We start from the raw sequence: 23,831 nt of genomic DNA on the forward strand, positions 1-23,831 counted from the left end.
CTGCCCCATGGCCTGGTGACATTCCTGAGGGGGAACAGGAGCCTTGTGACTTTTTTGCTTCTCTGTTACCCATATCGTTTAATGAGTTTATAGGAAGCCCAGCGTGTGCCAAGGGTGTCTGCATAGTTAGTCTCTGCCCTGGGGGCCGGTGTTGGCTCAGTCTCCGATGGAGGCTGTGAGTTCACAGAGCCAGCCAGTGCAGGACCCTGAGTTTCAACCTAGATCGCGCTAAGTCCAAAACTGTTGGTTCTTTCCGGCTTTGAATACCCATGCTTGCTCCAGTGGCGGCAGGCACTCACTCAAAGAAGGAAGGGATCCGGGAGGCAACCCCACGTTTTCTAACTTGTCCCAGCCTCCTCCCTCTCTCATCACCAGGACTGCAGAGCCACTGAAAGAGGGGTGTCCTCCGGGGGAAAAGGGTGGGTCTGGGCAAAGGCATTTATGGAATTCGGGAAAGACTATTTTGTTTTACTGACACAGCAATTGCACTTACGAAATAATAGAAATGATGTGCATTTGCACTGAGTAAATAGAATAGATTCTTCTGTATTCCTACATAAGATTAGGAATATAATGGTTTATTAATTCAAACCATTATGTCTCCAAGCCGTTGAATTGGTCATTTGCTTATTTTCAAAAAGTCGGTTGTGTATTCTGAGCCGTCTCTCGGGCTGCATTGGAGGCAGGGGGGAGACTGGATAGACTGGATGTCTGCCGCCTGCCCTGGGGGGTTCCTCCCGAGGCTTCCGTCCGCCCTGAGCCACTGCCCGGAGAATATGTAATACCCAGCTCAGCTCGGAGAAAGTGTTTAGGGGCCTTTCAGTGGTGGTTTAAAATAATTGCTGTGAGGGCTTTGGTAAAAGCCTTTATCCACAAAATTATTTAAATGATATAATTATATCCCCTACCTCACTCTTCCTTCTTTTCCCTGGATGTGTCTCTGTTTGCTCTGTGCCCCACCCAACACTGAAACGTAAACTTGGACCCGGACTGGACACTCCTCTCTTCTCTCTCTCTCTCTCTCTCTCTCTCTCTCTCTCTCTCTCTCTCTCTCTCCCCCTCCCTCCCCCTCCCTCCATCTCTCCCTCCCTCCCCTCCAGGAACCCACAGTGAACCCAGAAGGTATTTGCCTGGTGGAACCTATCACAATCCCCAAACCCAAACCCCTGCCCAGGGGCCGAGAGAATTTACCCAGCACTATAGCTTCCTCTTCTTACCTTTTCTGCATTGTAACCCTCGACCTTTGTCAGGTGGCATGACCCCACAGGGATATGGGACCGTTTCCTCAATTACAGTGTTTGATATCTACCCCCACCCCAGAAATCCTAGGTCTGTGTATCAGCAAAGCGTGGGAATTTTTTTATCCCTTTCCCTCTACATGTTTAGCAATAGGTATGGATTAAGTGCATTTGCTTGGCTGTCTTCCACTAAGCTGATTCGGAGGAGGTCTTGGGCCATGTGTTTTTAATGACTTCACCTCTGTCTTTCCTTACCCATTTTGGAAAGGTTGGAAAGGCTGTTGGTTCTAGGAGAATATGTTTTTAAAGGTTATTTTCTAATTTGTATAGTCTGGGAGTTCAGAAACACCAGAGCTTTTTTGATCAAAAACTATGTCTGAGAGAGCTATTGACCCTGACTGGAATGAGTACTCAATGGACCACTTGTATTTATATAAATGTAGTGTCTCTCTGCTCTCAGGTAGCTCTTCACAACTTATTACAGCCTACAGTAGAGACAGGAGTAGTAGGTATATGTATTACCTGGGGTATATGGAAAGTCTAGTGTTCCACTGAATCAATAACACATTGTCGAAAAATAGGTAATACCCAGTGGTTTATCTCGATTGCTATTGTGAGAGTCATAATTCACTCATTCAGAACGTGCTAACAACGTCCATACTTCATGTGGTCATAGTGTGTTACGAAGATTATCCTTGGAATGGTCTGCTAATTTGTAATTTTAGGGTGTGAACATTTGGAGAGTGTAAAAACACAGAAAGAATGAAGCATTCTGTGGTCAAAACTTTGTAAATACCTCATGTCTTAAGCGATGATGAGGTGGGACCACAAACCACCGAAACAGTTCATAAAATATGTGTTAGTATAAAATTCTTACAGATGTCCTCTTATTTGGCATTTGAAATAAACTGATAACAGGCTTTTAAAGGCGGACCCTTGGCAAACTAGAGATTTTTTCACATTCTACACCCACCTGAAGTGGAAGCAAAGCGTGACGGACGGCTCAGCCATCGCGTGTGTTTGGCTCCTAGAACTGTCGTTCTTTACAGCGTGGCTTCAGCCTTTTGTGAGCCCTCCTGGCCAGCCCCGACTTTCTGACACCCCGCTTTGTTATGGCTGCACATGTGAGCGTTACAGGTGGGCAGTGGTTCTCCCTGCCCAGGCGTAACACGTGCACATCAGCTGACAGGTTGGAAAGAGCTACTTTCCAGTGGCTCAGCCTCCAGCTGGTCTCTGTTTGAGCAAAGACGCCATCTTTGTTCCCCAAGATTCCTGCCGGGCTCTCCTGTAACATTCTGTTGCTTTTTGCCCTTTTTATGGAGAGCAAGTGAAAACAGAAACCTGTGGATATTACAGTAAGAAGTTCAGGCTTCACTTCATTCTGACAAGGGTGACAGTTGCATGTCTCCCAAAAGTTGAGTCATCATTAGTCCCATTGTAGGCTTATTTCACTTCCCTGGCGGGGAACTCACGAAGGACGAGAACAACGAAGTGCATTGTTAAAGAACGTGCCCAAAGTCAACATGTACTTTAGAATTTTGGTATATTATTTTTTTTTTCTTCCTGGGAACCGAATCCTCTTTTTCAGTTTGTCAGTGGGCCTGCACACATATGTCAGATCCCCAGGAATAAGTGTAAATGCCGAGTATGTTCTCATTTGTATTAAGACCCAGACACCACCGAAACCAGTTTGGGTCAGTGGATAGAGCGTCGGCCTGCAGACAGAAAGGTCCCAGGTTCAATTTCGGTCAAGGGCATGTACATTGGTTGCAGGCACATCCCCGGTAGCTGGTCGATGTTTCTCTCTCATTGACGTTTCTAGCTCTCTATCCCTCTCCCTTCCTCTCTGTGGAAAATTAATGAAATATACTTAAAAAAAAAAAAAAAAAAAAAAGACCCAGACACCAACCTGCATTTTGGACTAACTCTGTATAGTTTCTTCTTTAAACTTCTGCTGTTTGGGCTTAGCCTCGCTGAGGACACCCTCTGGGCACAGTGACTGCACGGGCTTTACCGCCACTCCAGGGACTGTGGTCCCAGTGCCGGGTGTGGGAGCCTCAGCCCTTAGGCGTCATGTTGGACGGTTTCTCTCTAACCTTCTGGTTAGACGTGGCTAGCCTGTCTTCTAGTGAGAGGTTAGAGGCTTCTGTTTTCCTTTCCTCAGGGATGTTTCCACATTCTCCACTAGGGTGTTTCTTGGATATCTTCCTAGGTAAGACTGTCTGTTCTGTAAACTTCTGAAAAGAATCAGGAAGAAAAAAAAACACCAAAAGGTTAGAAGCTGAAAAGGGCCATTTTTATACAGGTGCTCTGCAGTAAGGGCCATCAAAAAACATAGTGCTGCCGAAACCGGTTTGGCTCAGTGGATAGAGCGTCGGCCTGTGAACTGAAAGGTCCCAGGTTTGATTCCGGTCAAGGGCATGTACCTTGGTTGCGGGCACATCCCCAGTGGGGGGTGTGCAAGAGGCAGCTGATCGATGTTTCTCTCTCATCGATGTTTCAGGCTTTCTATCCCTTTCTCTTCCTCTCTGTAAAAACTCAATAAAATATATATTTTTTTAAAAACATAGCGCTGAGGTGACTTAGCGGGTTCGTGGCACATCTGGCCTCCTGGTTCCTCGGATGGTCCAGGCAGAGTTTGTGCTGGAATGAAAATGACATCTTGCACACAGTGCATCTTCCCAGACAGGTCAGGGCACTTGCTTCGTCTCGCTGTGAAGCTGCCAGTGCCATGGTCTCCATGTCCTCTGTGACCTCATCCAGGGTTTCCTGACAAAGGTCATGTACACGTAATGAAGAAGGTGGCCATGGAGGTGCCTGTCTCCGCTTTCTTTGGGAGGATGGTTGTTGTTTTATGAACATGTTCATCTATTGTACCAGGCTGTACCCTGAAGATTCCAATGGGACTTGTTCAAGACCTCCTGACTGGAGTTGTCTTTGTGAGGGATTCTGCTTTACCTAATTATCTGCCAAGAATCTTTCTCATTTCTAAGTACGCCATGTGTCTTAATTAACTGAGTGTATATTGTTTACTTTTCTTCTTCTTTTTTCCCCCCAATTTATCTCTGTTATTGAAAGTATTACCAATTGACCTTTTTACCCTAATTGACCACCTCCACCTCTACCCCACTCCCATCTCCTGCCCCAGGCCTTCCCCGATCTATGGTCTGTCTGTGGGCTATCATATAAGCATGTAAGTTCATTGGTTAATCTCTTTCCACCCACCCCCCTTCTCACTGAACTATGTCAGTCTGTTCCATGTTTCAGTGTTTCTGGATCTATTTTGTTCATTAGATTCCATATATGAGTGACATCATGTGATAATTGTCTTTGTCATGTGACACTTTATTTCACTTAACATCATACTCTCAGGTTGCTCCATGCTATCTCAAAGGGTAAGAGATTTCTTTTTTTTTTTATATTGGCCCGCTTTTACACAACCTGACTTGGTCTCTGAGTAACTCGTCAAGGTGTTCATTTTGTTGTATTCATTAGACACTTTATGTTATTTGAGACAGAAGTCATCCTCGGGTCATAGTGTCCACTTTATTCTCTATTTTTTCTATAATAAGTGTTACTTACTGTTCTAATTAAGAGTATCCAATATTATGCATGAGTTTTATAGGCAGCAGAAAACAATCCTCAAAATGGTCACACAAGAAAAACCATTGTAACTTCCCACAAAGTATTCTTCTTTTCATTAATAATTTTATTCTTTTATTCACTTTGCTTCGTCTCTTCTTCAAAGGCCTCAGTCTGAAGGGAAAATAGAGATATAAATAAATAAGCTATTATACATCATGCTGCATTACATAAGTACAGAGTCTCTGAAGAATCCCAAAGGCGGGAGTATTTATGGCACCGAGAGGACTCAGTAAAAGTTGGTTCAAGGGACCATTTCTTGGTTTATTTATTTGTTCACTGTTTTTAGTATGCAGTCTTGAAAGGGGGGAAATAATGGCATTGGGAAGAGAAGATGCAGGAGGGAAATGAGTGGAACAGAGGTGAGGAGAAGAGGGTTCTAACCCCTGGCTTAAGAATTAGGGAGGACTAGGTAAAGAGAGGGAAGTGTTTAGGTGAAGAGAGGATAGTTGAGGGAATTATTTCTGGTATAAATGCTCCCAGGAAAGTAGATGTTTGTGGAAGTGACAGGGGCCAAATTTGAAATCTTAAGAAGGAAAGGTCTAGAGTAGTCTCTGGGAACAATGGAATCCACGGGCCATGGAGGGCAGTCTGCATCAACAGCAATGAGCACCCCTGGGAGAGGAGACAGGGGAGTAGAGCCTGTCCTGGGGGGGGAGGGGGGGCATGTTTCCCTTCTTAGTTGTTAACTGAGAACCCAGCAAAAGGTTGGTTGTGCCCTAAATTGTGTCCTAACCAGCTTGGATAGGGCATCGGCCTACAGACTCAAGGGTCCCAAGTTCAATTCCAGTCAAGGGCATGTACCTTGGCTGAAGGCACATCCCCAGAATGGGGTGTGCAGGAAGCAGCTGATGGATGTTTCTCTCTCATCTATGTTTCTAACTCTCTATCCCTCTCCCTTCCTCTCTGTAAAAAAATCAATAAAATAGAATTTAAAATATAATAATAAAGTAAATTGTGAATTGACAAGGCTGGCAGGCGGGTAGAAGGTCCAGGGCTATGGGCTTCCGTTGCGCTCTTAGCTGTGGGTTGAGAGAATAGAGTTGAATGACTGACTAAAGGGTACAATGGGATACAGGTTATGGGAGGTACAAGCAAGTCCCATTTTCCCTGGCTCCACCCCCTACTCCCCCGACCTAGATCGCTCCAAGATATGGCGCCTGCCCCCCAGCTTTGCCCCTCGTCTGTCTGTCTCCCCAGGTTGTCTTTACCACTGACTCTCCCTGATTATAGCAACAGTTGTTCCTTTTCTTCCAGCCCACCAAGAGGACTGTGTGGAACAAGAAGATACAGAGCCTTTATTTGGTTGTACTATGTGGTCTTTTATTCCTTCTCTGATTTAGCTGCTCGTGTATATATTTTCACTTTCACATGTCACTAAGTTTAAATGTTTAAACATTTCCCCCCTTCAGTAGCCAAAATGAAAACAAAGCAACAGCTAATATAGTAATAAATTTATTTCTAGCTACCAGGAGATAAGCTTCAATGCAATGTGGCCATAAAGTATGGCTCCCAGGCTTAGGGGAGAAGCCATAAACTTTTATAAATAAAGGAATTTTAAAATACTCCTGGCAGTCTAAATAAGGGTAAAATATAACTTATAACCGGCAGCACACAGCCAGCGCCAGAGCTACTTGCAAAAGAAAGCCATGAACTAAAATAAGAAAACGTTTGCAGGATTTCTGTTGCTACCTTGCACCTCAGATGGGCTGGGCTAGAGAACTCACTGTGAGAAGTTTTTGACTCACCTTCAGATATTTTGTCTCAGTTACGTCTCCCAACACCTTTGGATTTGCTGAAGCTCTGTGACAATCACCAAGGAAACCCAGGGTACGTTGCCACAAATAAGAGAATTCTCAGCAAAGGTGAAGGCTTTATAGAACAACTTCCAAAAGACGGAGTGTCATAACCGGAGACCGTATCCCACAGGGGGGTTATGAGGGAACTTGCTCAGCTCAGGGGTTGACTAGACTTTCAGTCTTGCTCTGCAGCCTATCTTTAAAGAAATATGAAGCCCTCCCAAGGGCCATCTCAGATTTCACTTGGGTTTTCAGCTCAGGAGACTCTTGGGTAAACACTTTGAAAACTACAGTAGTGGCATTTTAGTGAGCAATGCGTTGATTTGAAAAACTGTTGAAGTAATGGATTATTCCTCTGGAAAATTAAGAAGCAGACAAGAGAATACTGCTCTCCCCTCCCCTCTCCTCTTTTCTCTCTCTCTCTCTCTCTCTCATCAGAAGTGATAATATAATAGAGGGGCAAATGGAATGCTGCCAATAAGATGAAATCAGAATTTTATCAGTGCTCTCATTCAATAGCTTGTATTTCCCAAGCATCTGTACTTATAGGCCAACTGTGTTTGTTGCTGGGAAGCAGGTTAAGGGTGGTCTGTCCCCTCCAGGAACTGAGGGCCTTGCTAGCATAGAGTGGGTTACACCGGGCAGCAGGAATGCATCTGGGAGGGCTTGTTAGATACTAGTAAGCTTACACTGAGTGGCCAGATTATTATGATCTCTGAACGCATAATAATCTGGCCACTCAGAGTGTGTGTGTGTGTGTGTGTGTGTGTGTGTGTGTGTGTATTAGAGGCCCGGTGCATGAATTTGTACATGGGTGGGGTCCAGCCAGCCTGGCCAGAGGGAGGGGATATGGGCGGTTGGCCAGCCTACCTGCTGGTCGAACTCCTGGTCAAGGGGACAATTTGCTTATTAGCCTTTTATTAGATAGGATATGCACTGAGTGGCCAGATTATTATGCATTCAAAGATCATAATAATCTGGCTACTCAGTGTATTTTAGAAGGTGGTAAACTAGCCTCTGGAGGGAAAGGCATTCATTCCAGAGAGAGAAAATGAAGGGGTTGAAATGGCAAAGGGAAGTAGAATGGATGTTCATTCATTGGGCTTCTACTGTGGAAAGCCTTCAATACCATTTTAAGGTTTTTGGAATATATTGTGTAGACAGTAGGAAGCCATAGAAAAAAAACAAGCAGAGACCTGATCTGTGTTTTGAATTTGTTTCCTAAAGAGAAGTCTCTGTTGGCGGTAGGGAGATGGGAGACAGATGATGGGGCTCCAGGGAATCAGCAGAAGGAATGTGTGGGCATTCCATGAATGATTTGCGAGGCCTGGCCCTGGCTGAAGTTGGGTTTGTTTTGCTGGTTTGTGCAGAGAAAGACAAGCTCACACAGAAACTTAATTCTCAGTTTCGTTTCACGACTTAGTAGCCATGTGTTCATGGGCAGGGAACCTCAACTCTGTCTCAACGTTGCTCGTCTACAGAATGGGAATAACAGGAGGCCTTCTGCATAGGGTTGCCATCTGTTTAACTAAAATGTTATATCTGTATGTGTAGCCTTTAGAACCACGCCTAGGATGTGGTACATGCTAACTATTGTCTCACTTCATTTGCATTGTTTATCAGTTCATTAATTCACTTGTTTGTCCGTTTACTCTATGTGAAGGCAGTTTTATTTATTTATTTATTTTAAATATATTTTATTGATTTTGTACAGAGAGGAAGGGAGAGAGAGAGTTAGAAACATCGATGAGAGAGTCATCGATCAGCTGCCTCTTGCACACCCCCTACCGGGGATATGCCCGCAACCAAGGTACATGCACTTGACCGGAATCGAACCCGAGTCCCTTCAGTCCCCAAGCCGACGCTTTATCCACTGAGCCAAACCGGTCTAGGCTGAAGGCAGTTTTAAAACAATCCAGGTTAAACTACTCTAGATTGTCATTGGTAAATTTTGCTTGCCGAATTTTACTGACCTTTTTTTTTTTGCTGGGGAGTAGGGGGGGGACAGGGGAGAGACTCCTTTTCTTAATTCCTCTTCAGCCAAACATTTCCAGCAGGAAATAAGTGGGTGGTGCTTATAAATTAAAATAGCTACTTCCCCTCCATGTAAAGTGTGAACAGAAAACTGTGCAAAGAATGCTGCTGTGGGGTGGTTCTTGGGGCCAGTGTGTGACAGGGAACAGCGGAGTGTTGGGTCAGGCTCCAGTGCTGGGGAAAGGGGCCAGCTTGCTTTACAGTGCAACCTGGTTCCATTATTTCGGTCCACGGATTCTGAAATTCCAGAGCCTAGCGTGAGCCACACTTGACTTTGACGGAGAAACACCTCCCGGAGTCCCCAATATAAAAGTTTAATCACCCATGCCTCTGCTTCCATTCTTAAATTGTAACAATATTATACTTCTGTCTCCCACGAATATAATAAAAAAATTATGAGTATTTTCATTGTAGGTCTATTTTATTATATAAATGTATATTTGCATTTATTATATAAGTAACTGCAGGCTCCGATATTAGCACTCAGAACAAAGCTCTAATAGGGGGGAATAGCTCCTTTTTTTTTTTTTTCCTTGTGCAGAGCCAGGATTCTGTTTCTTCACAACGTTAGGGCTCTTATGAAACAGGAAGTGGGTCTCATTAGTTTACAGGAAGAATCTACAGGATTTGGGGAGAAAAACGAAATATCCTGAAATGTTTTGCCTTTGAAGAGCTTGGAAGGCAGTTCTTAACTGAGGAGAGACTCACACAGCTTCTCTGTATAGTTGAGGTGAACAAAACTCTCCTTGACACTGAAGGTTTTTATTGTACCTGCACATAAACTCTCCGTTGATGGAAGGGGTTCTTTTGTTTGATCCATCAAGATTGCCAAGCCATATGTCACCATCCCCAACTGGAAAGCAGCATCATGAAACGATGATTAAAGTTGCAGGAGCCAATTCATGAAGTGGCAAGAGATGATGGAGACTGCATTTTCTCCTGTTGGTTTCTGGGAGATCAATTTTATAGCACTGAGCACTGCTGAAAGAAAGCTCGTAAATTATTTAAATGACGTGCTCCAACTTTTCTCCTTGACGTATGGCTAAGCAGTTTTGACTAGCTCCTAAGTTAGGGCAGTGTTGTCTTTTGATAAGATAATTTGCTGAACATGTGTTTTGCGGGATCGTGATCATGTGGTTAATGAGCAAAGATCGCAGGGGGTTGGGTGATTTGGAATCTAGTCCCATCCCTGTAGGAACACACGTGTGACTTCAAGCAAGCAACTTATTTCTCCTGAGAATGTTTGTCCCATCTCCTTGGAGGGGCTTTTGTGAGAATCAAATGAATGGAGGTAATGAAAGCCTCAAGCACTAGAAATGGCTGACTGCAGTTGCTGAGCATCCTTAAGGAAGAACAAATGAGCATTTTGTTTCTTTGTTTACTTTCACAGGCAACAAGGGAAACCCTCAGCCGGCACTGCACCACGCTGGGCGATGCCCTTCGGAAGGAGAATGACTTTGCTCTTATCATTGACGGGAAGACCCTCAAGTACGCCCTGACGTTCGGAGTGCGCCACTACTTCCTGGACCTCGCTCTGTCCTGCAAAGCCGTGATTTGCTGCAGGTACGTTCTCCTGAAGATTGTCAGGTGTCAGTCAAGAGCGACTTTATCCTGAGTTTCCTGGTTCTTAAAGTTCCTTAAAGTTATTCTCTCCAGGATTTGTAAGTGTCAGGTTATTCATTAATGTAAGGTTCATAGACTGGGATAGAATTTATTAGCAGAGATTTTGAAAGTGAGTCCTAAAAAATCCCCAATAAGTTATTGTTCATGATCACAATTGACAGGCATCTTGCTATTTTCTGCGTGTGAGGTCAATCATTTACCTGCTTTTCCAACGAGCGTTATTTCTGTAATAACCAGCATGATCATCTACACAGAAATCTCTGATCCTGTGTAGGATTTATCCCGGGGAATGGCAGGATGGGAGGCACTGATTAAATCATCTTCCAGGGAGCTGAGCATTTTCCTGAAGGCTCGGCTAGTGGGAAATAATTATTGATTGTACAGTCCTTCATCCTCTAATGTAGAATTTTGCCTATACCCTAAAACAGTATGATATTGCCTAGCTCCTAAAATAAAATCGGTTTTCAGTTATCAAGGCCCCACCCACAGAATTGTATAAAACATGCGGTCCTTCCTGAACTCCTTGTCCAGGAATCTTCCCCATCTCCCTGTCTTCACTGTGTAAACTGTGTCTTCCTAGAACTTAAAGTGCATTCATGACTGTGCCAGCCTCTTCCCTCTGGCCATGAGTCCTAAGGATTTTCCCCTTCACTGCTCACTTACTGAATCTTACCCGCTGGGCACACTGGGTCCAGGGTAGCAGTTTCTCCAATTGTTTCTCTTCCTCGAAGTGAAATGTTAGCAGGACTTCTGAAGAATTTCCTACAATCGCTGCTTTTCATTTTATCTTTAAGACTGCAATGTTTGCTTTTAGTATTTTCTTAAAAATGTATGTATTTTTTAAAGAGTGTTACGTGTTTTGCACCTTTTTATTTTTTTGGTCCAGGCTTAGTCACTTAAATATCCTGTGTATTATATTGTCTCCAAACTTATTAGCCATGCCATGTAGAGATTTCCTAAATTTCAATTGAAATATACTTTGTGAAATATAATCTAAATTGTACTTACTAGGTACCCTTTATAAGATTCATTTCAACCTATAAGAGTGTGTCATATCTGAAGAATTGAGTTGCTTATTCTTCTTCTCAGTGGCATCTATGAATAAATATTACTATAAAGCTCATAGATAAAATAGTGCAAGATCATTAATATTAGTAATAATCAGGCTCTTTGCTTACCCTTGAAGAAAGAATTGGCAATTTTGTCATCTTGACTGTCATTTGCACTTTGGTATCCTCATGCTTTAAAAAAAAAAAATGCATTTTCAGTAACTTCTCCTGGCTCCTGACACTCTTTATCTGGATCCTATTGCACCAGATTTGGCTGTGGAATCATTGTCACTAATTGGGTCCCAAGGATCAAGTCACGTTTGCTCAAAAACACATTAACAGATACAACTCTTGGCTCTTATGTGGACACAGAGCAGAACCAGGGCTATTGGGATAAAAAATAAAACCGGTTCCCTTGAGTCAGCAGCCTCAGTCCTGCGCCCCCGCGTGCTTGACGTAGATGGCGCTCCCTGGAGCATGAAGAAGACTTCCCTGCATCCCTCCGTCCTTTCTGTGTTCAGTACAATCACAACTGGTCTGGAAGATGTGGGAGGCCAGTTTTCCAAATGCAACCCTAGCAGCTGAGCCTCATTCTTACAGCATTGCCTAACCCAGTACCTCCCACCATCCTTCAAAAAGCCGAACCACAAACTAAACAATAGCAGAGGGAGAGAAAAACTAGAAAGCAGCATCGAGGGAGGAAAAATATGCTCTGTGCTTGTGAAACGCCCTCTCAAGATCCTTGTTCTGGACGCTCACAAGTCACATGGACCTCGGGGCTCCTCCAGGCCCCGGGGGAGGGAATCCCACCCAGCCGAGCACGTGCAGCCCAGCTCTGCAGCCGCCCAGCTCTGCAGCCGCACTTATAAAGATGTGTGTGGCCCATGCCCCCCTCCGCCCTGCCCTGTGCATGTCCCTGTGCAGACACTGGGTTTTATTTAGAGTTGTAGGCTTGGTGTGTGTGTGTGTGTGTGTGTGTGTGTGTGTGTGTGTGTGATGTCTCTAAGTAAAATATCCCTCCTTGCCCCTTTTCTTCTCATTATCTGCATACTCTCTCTTTTCCCATAAGGACTGTGGTTTCGGCTTCCGGTCTGGCTTTAAGAATTCCTCTAAGCCCATAATTACATCAGTGCCACTGCCCGATTTATGTCTCTGCACCTTCTTGGCCTGGTGCCTCTTGGCATATAAGCTCTTGGCACAGGCCATCTTCATGTCAGTGGTTTCCACTTTCCCTGCCAGTGCTCCTCTCCCCGGGCAGGCACAGGTGAGAAGAAGCTCTGTGGAGCATCCTTCGCCCTGCAACCCCAGTGTCGCGCCTGGTTTTTTTTAGATGATGATCCTCTCCCAGCCTCAGGAAATCCTCTATTTTACTTCATTATAGGAGACTCTCCCGATAAATACTGGACGTTATTTCGAAATACAGTGCAGGACTGTTTCCCCAAATGCGTGTTCACTCAAGCTCCGTGGGTTTTCCCCTCCAAGACCTCTTTCTTGTCAGTCTGCACAGGAAGATATTCAGATGCTGCCCTGCGTCTGCAGCCCTCTCTCCGTCTCGGTTGGGGGGAAGAGGGAGGAGAGGCATCCCGTAATGGGTAATGAGGGCCCGTATTAGCTGCTCTTCAGGATTACATCAGCCTCTCTTCCCTGACATTATCAGCGCCAAGGGCAGGAGGCAGTTCTCGGTGTCTGCCTAATTGACACAGTTATGGAAGATGAGCGTTTTCCCCGAAGAGTCTGCAGCGGGATTGAAAGAAGCGGTTGTTCTCCGTCCGCGGGCATCGGGTCTCTTCCTCACCCCCGTTCTCTGAAGGGGGACAGAAATGAGCCCCCAAATTATTCAGGGCTTTGGAGTCCCGGTTTTGGTTTACAAGGGAAGGTTGCATGTCATTCCTCAGGTATTTTTTTTTTTTGAGTTTGTCAACTCGAAGAAGTAAAAGGAAATCTGTTTGTATCCGTCTGCGAAGCGCTGTATTTTCAGGAGCCCCACATGAGCAGCTTTCGTTTTCACCCCCGCACACGTGTACCTGTGCAACCTGAGCAGCTTCACGGGAAACACGCGTCTCGTGGCAACAGAGTTTCCGATCCCTTTTCCTGGTGCCAAAGGTAAGCTGGGCCTCGGTGGCCCTCTTCCCTTCGGTTCCCAGGCTCCCGCACCCCGGTGCTTACTGTCTGTGTGATCACAGTACTCTTTTTTTTTAAATATATATAATATATTTTATTGATTTTTTTACAGAGAGGAAGGGAGAGGGATAGAGAGTTAGAAACATCGATGCGAGAGAAACATCGATCAGCTGCCTCCTGCACACCTCCTACTGGGGATGTGCCCATAACCAAGGTACATGCCCTTGACCGGAATCGAACCTGGGACCTTTCAGTCCGCAGGTCGATGCTCTATCCACTGAGCCAAACTGTTTTTTCGGCGATCACAGTGATCACAGTACTCTCAAAGAACAACATGGAAGCTGGGGACCAGCTCCTCCAAAATATACACCAACATGTCACATTACAGGCGCTATTGTAGGGGTTACACACACTCCCCAAACCTCCTTGGACAGGGATAGAGGAAAGGGACTTGCTCAGAGAATCATGAAGATGTGATTCTAGGGTAGGCAACAACAAGAGCTATTCTGCAAAGCAGCAGTGTCAGAAAATAAGTCCTTGTCTCGGTTTCCAAATGATTCCCTGAAGTCTTATTGCTTGCGTTGTTGGCAGAATGGCGCTTTGGCCGGGGGTGCACACACTTCCTGTTCGAATGCTACCTCTCTGGCACCGCGGAGACCTCACGGCATCTCTCCGGCCTTGCTTTCGTGGCCTGTGGAGCTTGGCACGCAGCAGTCATTCCAGTCCTCCGGGGAGGCCGGTGTCTAAAGCGGAGAGGAGCGGAGCTCCTCTGGCTTGGAGAGGCGGGAAAGCCGTGAGCACACGCACACTTCCTGGCTCAGCTCCTTCCAGCTCGAGAGCTTCTGGGCCAGACGATTGCTCTGAGCCCCCTTTTTACTATATTTTTTGTGTGTGTTTGTGTTGGCCACTCTGTCCTGGGAAGACCCTGCCTACTGCTTGCATTCTCTTAATGTGGGGAAGCATCTGTTCCACCCCTGTGACTCTTCCCTCCAGAAGAGAGCGGTTGGAACGTGCAGGGAAGTACCGCCGTGTGTGAAATGGCATGTGGTTTCTGAGCTCCTCGTCAGTTCACATAACCCGGCCTTTCGGAGAATTTTACATTTTTTTCCCGTAGTTGTCAGTTCCATTTAAACATACATTGAGACTTATGTTCTGTGACAGTTGGTTGAAAATTGGCCTAGAGCCTCCAGCTTTTAGACTGTCTAGTAATCACCATTCTTCCACATAATTTATGTACTCGTGTCTTCTGAAAGGCAGAAGTTAAATTGAAGTAAGCGTTTTTCCCTAACTTGCAACATCTCCAATCAGAGTGTTAGCCCCCTTTTAGGCGATCTCCCGGCAGTGCCTAAAAAAAAAAAACGCTTGACCTCCGTGAGTGTCGTCACTCGGGAGTGGCATTCCAGGCCAGCCCTTTCACCTCCGTCCCACGGGGGACCCTCCGAGGAGAGGTCCGAAGGGACACCCTGCATACTTTCTGTCATAGCGTGAGTGCGTTCAATCAAGGATTTATTTACTGCTTGAGTCTATGGCTTGCATCTTCTTAGGGTTGTCTTAAACTTCAAGGATTTCTCTAAGTAAGTGTTCTCCTTAAAGGGTAGTCATGAAGCACAAATGAAGTTAGTAAATGCTCAGCAGACATTCCTTTCTAGAAAGAAAAAAAAGTTTGTGAGCATCGTTGGATGCCAAAGCAGATGTTTGGCTCTGAGAAAACTTACAAACTGTTAATGGATGTCAACCCCGTATTTGCTTCCAAGATCATATGAATAAATGTTGGAAACGGTGAGAGAATGTTTCTTTCAGACATGTATGGCTAAAAGAGAACGTGGTGATTAAATTTTATCATTTCATAAAATGACCACATTTTGCTTTAACAAGATGTAAAAGTGAGGTGTCCAGCTCTGTCTATCTCATTGGCTGTTCTACCTGCACTGGGTAATGTTAAAGGAACTGCATGGCCACGTGACAGCCTGGTAGCCAGTTATGATGTGCCCCACCAGGGAAGTTCATATTGAACAGCAAAATACAGTGGTGCCTCTCATAACGAACGCCTCGCACAGCGAACTTTGGACAGGTTTTTCATGAAACCATCGGCCAAAAAGCAGAAACTGGATGAAGATGTGCAAGATTCGGTAGACTCTACTTAGTCTGTCTTAAAATTAAAAAAATGTGTGTTTTTTTAAAAAAAAAATTATGTTTTTAGATGTATCTAAATAAAAATATGTCATCTTAGCATATTTTTTATGTCATCTTAGCATATTTTATGCTACAGAACGAATTATTTTTTTTAACATGTATTGTTATGGGAAAACACGTTTCACATAACGAACTTTCCCAATAACAAGCTTGCTCCTGGAACGAATTAAGTTCGTTGTGTGAGGCACCACTGTATCTAAAATGGATGAGAAAGCTAAATGCTGAGGAATCTCGCTGTAATTTGATATGATGTACTTTTAGATGTGACTCAAGTAAGATAAAGCACCGTGACCAACACACGATCACACACACACACACACACACACACACACACAAAGTAGACCTGCAGATTGTATACATATTCTGATGAAAACAGAGGTAACCTGTATTGGGAAGTATATGAAGTGTAGGTGTACAACTCAATGAGTTTTCACACAGTGAGCACACTCCTGCATCCAGCACCCAAACATGACAACACCCAGCAACCCCCTATGTTCCCGTCAGGTCTGTGACCGCCCAAGGGTAATCACTGTCTTTATTTCCATCACCCTCCCTCTTAAATGGTGTCCTGTTCATTTTGGTCTTTTTCTGTATTGTGTCTTGCTCCCTTGGAATAAGTGTATGTAGCTTCTGTAGCTGCATTCAAACTCTCGACGGTTCTTTTCTGTTCAAACATTTTAACACAGAACTCTGCAGCTTTCCAGGAAAGGCCTCCCTGAAGCCTCACATAAATCAACACATCAGCACCCCAAGATGCGCCTCAGGCAGATGCAGACCCACCTCAGAGAGGGCTCGCAGTGCTGCTTCAGTTCTGCGGTGCCAGAGTGAAAGCACTTCATTTTCTGGGTTTGCTGAGGGCATAGTATACAGAACCTGCAGCCTTCCTCCCGTCTGCCAGTCTGCTGGCCCGAGGGTGAGGGAAAGGGAAGCAGAGTTAGCTTGGCATTTCTGGTTCTCCTTAAAACTCCTGATGGTTTCCAGTGATTACCATCTTTTCAATAAACCTGTCTGAGCCATCTCCACATGGAGTCAGTGAAAGCTTAGTGCATAGAGCCAGGCTAGAGTTCCAGAAGTCAAGGCCATGACTGTCTAGCAGCTGGAGGGCATAGAGTCAAAGGAAAGGAGAGAGAGCATCCCAGGGGGCGGTGGCCTTGGAAAACAAAAGGCAGATCACCAAGGGACCAGACAGAGAGACAAGAAATGGACACAAAACAACAAGCTTCACGTGAAGTTCAGGGTGCAGGAGGAGGTTGTGCCAGGTAGCGTTCTCTCAGAGCATGGCAGTGTGTTTTACAGAGAAGAGGTGGCAACGCTGCTGAAGGGATAGATAATAAATGTGTGAGGCTCTCCAAGCCATAGAGTGCCGGTCACAGCCACTCAGCTCTGCAGTTGGAGCATGAGCTGATGTAAAAAACAGGCTGCTGCCCCGGCCGGGCCCTGGGGCCGCCGTCCGCCCTCCAGCCCTGCTCTGGCGTGTGTGTGGCTAATGAGCGAACAGCAGAGGGAGTTGGTTCTGACACAACTTCCCCGAGGATATTGATGGAGCTCACTCCAGGCTCCTTTGTCTGCCATTTCCAGACTCTTTCTTTTCTTGAAAATGGAGACATATTCCCATCTCACCTGGCATGTTTCCCTTTGCCCGTGACTCCTCAGACAGGACTGGCCCTCCCTGGGCTGGGAGGTGCCATCCAGTTTCTCTGCGCCCTGGGATTCCATGGAACCCCTCACATGTGGATATTCCCAGAAGTCAGTTTGTTTTTTAAATGAGACGTCAGTGACTACTCATATATCTCGACAAGAGAAATGTGAGGAACCCAGGACCACAAACATCAGATCTTGCTCTGTCGCCAAAAGGACTTCTCTGTTCTGGAAGAGCCGAAAGGTGCCAGAGGGGATGCCCGAGAAGGATCCGGTGGAAAGATGCCCAAGCTAGCCTTCTCCCGAGGCTGCAGGCATGCTAGTCTCAAACGAAAACGAGTTTTTCTTTGATTTTTATGTATTATTTCACTTTTGCTCTTCACTCCCTTTCTCTTCACTCCCACTCCACCCTAGGAAAACAGTCTCAGATAGTTAGTAGGTTCCCATCCGGCTACCATACTTTGTCTGTAGGTGTGTGTAGCTATGGGAAATATATAATATTGCTATGCCTCTGTTAAGATAGATACATGTTTATAATTATTTCAGCATCAATCTTTTGTCTTTTTGATTTTTTTTTTTACCATTTTAAGACGTTTACATGATACTAGATGTAGAATAAGTGTGTTTATCTTCAGCACTACTATTATAATAATGCGCGTACAGCATTTGACTGTATGTATCTGTTACCATGATGATGGCCACAGAGGTTGCCTCTAAATCTTCGCTGCCATGGAAAGGGCTGAAATGAGTGTCCTCTCTGGGCACCCATTCAAGTGTTTCTCCAGCACATACACTTAGGAATGGGCGTGTTGGCTGTGGGCAGTGACGCATTGCTCCCAAACAGCTATGCTAGTATGTACTCCAGATCCATGTAGGATGGTTGCTGTTCCCTGCCTTTCCCTCAGAATTAGCACTCCCAAACTCATCTTTGCCAATTTGATGGCTGAAAAGTGGCACCATTCATCTGATGTTCAGGGAGAATGAGCATTTCCTCGTCTAGCTATTTACCTCTCTAGATTTCTACTTTGGAAGCTCATTCTTTCATTCATTCTCCCATTCATTCAGCAAATGTTTTTTGAGCACCCACTATGTGCTCAAAAAACAATTATAAGTACTATAAATAGAGCAGTGAACAACAGGAAAAAATAGTTCCCACCTTCACATTATAACTATCCTATCTAATAAAAGGGGGTTGGCAGTCATTATTAAAAATGATGTTACTCTTAGAAATGCGATCACATTTTCTACATGGCCTACTTGAATACTTCTGGCAAGATGAATGCTATTATAACATAAAGATTTCTCTCTGATTATTAGGCCTTTTCTTTTTTTTCCCCTGTGTCCTAAGTTCTATTTTGTCTAGGATTAAAATGGCTAACTTGGCATTCCCTTATGTCAAATGGGCCTTGTCTTTTTTTTCCTAAATCCTTATATTCAATCCTTCTGTATAATATCTATAATGACTAAGAATGTTGTCTCTAAATCCATACTGCTAACGTGAACCCTGACTTTGCCACCTCCTGCTGTTTTGCCTTTAGTGATTTCATCTTTCTGTTCCTCAATGTCCTCATTTGTAAAATGGCAATAATAATAATCCATCTCGCATAGGATTCTTCTGGGAATTGAATGAGTTAAACCAAGTAAAGTACTTGAAACATAGAGATCAAATAAGTGTTCTCTTATATTAACAATTACTGTTGTAAATATGTCTGTTTTAGACTCCATTTTGCTGGATCTTTTTGTTTTAATTCAACCTAAGAATCTGTCTTTCAATCAATGAATTTAACCCATGTATATTTATTGTAATTATTGCTATATTAGGCCTTGTTTCTCCTGTTTTATTTTGTATTTTTTATTTATTATGCTTTTTCTTGTTGTTTTTTCCTCCCTCTCATTTCCACTGTCTAAATCAGATTTTCTGCGGCTGGTTACAATCTGTATCTAATCTATATGTGGTTATTTCTAAGTGTTTGGTAACCATATTTGTGCTTATTATTCATGTTAGTATATCTTCCTTTCCCTACCCCACCTCCCAAAGATATTGAAGTAATTTTGTGTGTACATCCAGTGTGAGATCTTTATTTCTTTGTAAATAATCTTTGTTTTCTCTCTAGAAGCTTTTAGAAATTTTTCTTAATGTTTAGCCATTTTCTTAATTTAAGCATAATATGTCTAGGCGTAAGTGCCTTTTTCTTGAATGTCTTTTTGGCACTGTATGAGACCTTTGAATTTAAGGACACGCCTTTCTTTAATTCTGGGAAATTATTAAGCATTCTTTTTCATTCTGTCCCTTTTTATTCTCTTCTTGGCATTACCTTATATATATATATCTACTCACCTGTATTCCTCCATTTCTTTGTATTTTTCTTACAATCTTTTTAATTTTCTGCTATCTTTGGGACAGTTTATTTAATTGAATTGCCCTTTCAAGCACTGTCATATTTACTATTCAGTTTACTACTGGTTTCTTTCTTTTAGCAGTTACATTTTTGTATGACTTATTTTCCAGTTGCTTCAATTGCATTTTTGTATACCTTACTTTCCAATTGCTTCTCTCTTCTCATATCTTTCCACCATATTTTTAAATATGTTTTTAATTATTCTTAGAGAGGAAGGGAGGGGGAGTGAGGGACAGAAACATTAATGATAACAGAGAATCATTGATTGGCTACCCTCCTGCATGCCCCACACTGGGGATGGAGCTTGCAACCCGAGCATGTGCCCTGACACGGAATGAAACCGTGACTTCCTGGTTCAGAGGTTGACACTCAACCACTGAGCCACACTGGCCAGGCTAGGAGGTTGTGGGTTTTCTTAGTACCTTTTTTAAAGTAAGGTCTATTTGCCAGTTTGCAATTGGGGTGGGTGCCCATGCGCAAGTACACACACTCACATACATGCATATTCAAATACACACTGTCAATATGATTAGTCACTAGTTAAAATATTCTCTGAACCATATAACCTGAAAACAGCAGTAGTTTACCCATAACAACTGAAATTCCATGAGAGAGAATAACACAGTTCTCTTGCCTCGAAGTGGTTGAATGTTTCATGATGCGCCACATGCTAAGTATCGTTTTTAGGATTTGTTTTCCAAGTGGCTGTTTTCTCGTTCCGCTAACAAACTGATGGTGAGTTTCCGGAGGTGTTATGACACTTGTGTGATTTTGGTGCAAGTAATACAGACTTTTTTTGTGTGTGCCAGATTTTAATTTTTCCTCTACTTAAAACTTTTTAAGAGCCTAACAAATTATAATTCAAAAAGGAACCAAGTCGGATCTCATAAGTTTTTCTCTTAGGTTTTCCTCTCTTTTTGTAATTTCTTTATTAGTCAGCAGAACATGACTCCGTGGGGGATCGGCTGATACTCCCAGGGAGGAATCGTAGGAAGTGTGTTGCAGAGGAAAGCACAGCAGCTCCCAGCACTAATGATCCTGATCCCTAAAGAGTCCCAGGAGCCGCCCCCAGCTCAGTGAATCGGGGCTCTGTCAGCACGGGTCGCTGTACAAAACCCTTCAAAACAGCACGCATTCCTACATGTTCTATTTTTTTCCCCCCTCGATTCACTTTCTGAAGGCAACTTGATAGTAACTTTTAAGTGAACAGTATAAGTTATTGAGATCATATTGTATTGCCAGCATAATTTTTGCTGCATAAGATATTTTAAGATTATTAAACTAAAACGCAATACAGTAAGATACATTACGGTATCCCCTTTGTCTACCTGTAGAAAGTCCCTTAAAATAGTCTTTATGACATGTTTATGTGTATACCTGCACATTTCATCTTTATCCATATTTCATTCAAAAAGGTGACTTATTGCCTGGCCAGTGTGGTGCAGTGGATTGAGCCTCATCTCACGCATCATGAGATCACTGGTTCGATTCCCTGTCAGGGCACATGCTCGGGTTTTGGGCTCGGTCCCCAGTAGGGGGACTGTAGGAGGTAGATAGGAGGTAGCCGATTGATGTGTCTCCCTCACATCAATGGTTCTGTCTTTCTTCCTCTCCCTCTTCCTTCCTTTTCCTCTAAATCAATAAAAACAGATTTTTTAAAAAAATTGATTCATTTAGCTAATCCTATGAAAAGAGTGCAAAATATAATTTGAGCCACTCTATATACTTTCTAGCTTAAATGGTATAAAAAAAAATCTACTATAACGATCTCATGTTCACAGGGCTGTGAGAATTACTACATAAGCAGTAAGGAAAGTAATGAATAACATGTGCAGAAACTACAGCCAAAATAATATCTGAAAAGCATACTGCACTCAGTGCACTGCTAGGGCGTATCGCACAGGACCACCCTCTGTTTGAGCAGCCACGGGGAAGAAACCCGGACCCTACGCACACACGGGATGTGGAGTCTTTTTCCGTCGAGGCTCTCACTTCTCCTGGAGAGTAAAGAGCAACAGCAGAGGAGAACTGTGAATACAGACCCATAGTGGTAAAAAATATCTAGGGCAGAGCACAGTGCTACTATGATGTTTCTGGATGATACATTGGGACACTATTGCTATTTGTAAAATTAAGGTTTAGATATGTTCAACCATGGATGAGTGGGTTTTGATAGACATTTGGAAGCATTAACTTGTGTGGTGAGGTTGTGCTAGACCAGCAGTTTTCAACCGGGGTGCCACAAGAATTTTAAAAACATGCAATGCCTATTTCATTAGGGGCACTGATCTCTTTTCCCTTAGATCCCCCCCCCCCCAAATCTCAAAAAATAACAGCCAACTCAACAATAGCCATTGGTGTGAATGAATCTAAATTATACCCTTTTTTGCCAGATAGGCAAAAGATAGATATTTTTGGTGTGCCGCAGAATTTTTAGTAACTTGTGTATGTGTGCCATGATATGAAAAATGTTGCAAGTCACCATTCTAGACTATTATGGACATTGTACACATGTAGACACAAGTGTACAAAAGTCAAGAAAATAAATAAACTCTAGTGGTGAAGTATATGGCCTTTTATGAAGTAGGAATAAAACCATAGGAGGGACTATATTGTGGATAATTTTTAATGTGTGCTGGTGCTTTTATCTGCCATGAGCTTTCCTTGTCAAATTCTAATTCATCAAGGAAGCCTCTTGCAGCCCAAGCTAATTTCTGCATCCTCTACAGAAATGACCAAGTACTGGTCATCTGTCAAAAGCTTTATGCTACACTCACTTTTATTGTCTTGTCCTTGGCTTTGCTATTTTCTTCCTATGCTACTTCTTAAAGTACTCGTCCTTTAATTAAACATGTCGTAGGTCTTAGAAATAATAATCTAGTCAAAAGAAAAACATGTATAATGCTCAAGAGAAATGTTTTTGAGTTGCTAAAAACTTTGCTGTTGGATTTGGGGTAGTAATACCATAAACGTGGGTGAAGGGCATCATTATGTTCTAGTCTTCATATGAACGAAGCCAACCGTGGGTTGTGCCTCGTAAGGAAGGCGTCTGCTACCAAAGGACGCAGAATTTTAGGCAGCTGATCCCAGGTTAGATTCCGGTCAAGGGCATATACCTTGGTTGTGGACACATCCCTGGTTGGAGGTGTGCAGGAGGCAACTGATCTATGTCTCTCTCATCGATGTTTCTGACTCTCTATCCCTCTCCCTTCCTCTCTATAAAAAATCAATAATATATATATATATATATATATATATATATATATATATATATATATATATGGCTTTCATATAGCAACCTTTCACTGAGTACCTATTCAGGATCAGCACTAGGAATACAAAGACAAGGAGACAGGTTCACTCTGCAAGCAACTCCCAGCCTGATGCAATGATTCTCACCCTTGAAATAAAACTCAGCGTGGCTCTGGCTTTTGAATGAAGCCTTTCTGAAGGGCAGTGGGCCTCCTGGAAGTATATATTGGTGCCGAGTATCCACTACTAGGAATGTTTCCTAAAGAGATAATCTGGAAAATGTGCAAAATGTTGAGTCTTTCAGAGTAATGATCTTCATTTTTAGATGGAATAATAAATGATTTACCAGATGTTCCAGCAGATATTATGAGGCACCTCCTCCACTTGACCTTGATAAAGAATTTAGCTGTGAGTTGCTTCTCTTGTCCAACATTGTGTGATAGTTGTTAGTGTTTAATCACAATCTTCACTGTTGACTGAGCCAGTTCTCTGTTTAGTTTTCCTTTCTTCTTAGTCGCCAAGACAGTATTCATAATATATTAAGTTCATTACACGGACGCATTCTGTCTTTGAACCCTGCTGTAATGGCTGTTGGGTTTATTTCTTAAGTGGCTTTTAAAAGTCTGTGATAAGATAATCTGAAGTTAATACCAAAAATGATTTTAGTATGGGTGCTGCTGTTCTCTGTCCCTGACCCCACGGTTCTGCAGGAGGTTGCTTGAGTCTCCTTGGCCATTAGTCAGTACCAGGTGTACAAGTTAATAATTCCAATTTTGTAATCAAAGAAAACAAGATAACTTCAAGAGAAATATCAAAAGTGCTTTATTCAAAGTAATATCCATC

At 43.4% G+C, this 23,831-nt stretch overlaps 1 protein-coding gene across 4 annotated transcripts in view; it reads left to right on the forward strand.

Annotated features, from left to right (window-relative positions):
• The window catches only part of ATP8A1 (ATPase phospholipid transporting 8A1), a 200,481-nt gene that overhangs the window by 126,455 nt on the left and 50,195 nt on the right, over positions 1-23,831 (forward strand). For all 4 annotated transcript variants that reach the window (XM_084900562.1, XM_084900563.1, XM_084900561.1 and 1 more), the window contains one exon: positions 10,104-10,276. In XM_084900562.1, coding sequence (XP_084756688.1) covers positions 10,104-10,276 — 173 coding nt within the window. The remainder of the gene's footprint in view (positions 1-10,103; positions 10,277-23,831) is intronic.

Source organism: Pipistrellus hanaki (assembly GCF_964339955.1).
Source record: "Pipistrellus hanaki genome assembly, chromosome: 1".
NCBI lineage: Eukaryota > Metazoa > Chordata > Mammalia > Chiroptera > Vespertilionidae > Pipistrellus > Pipistrellus hanaki.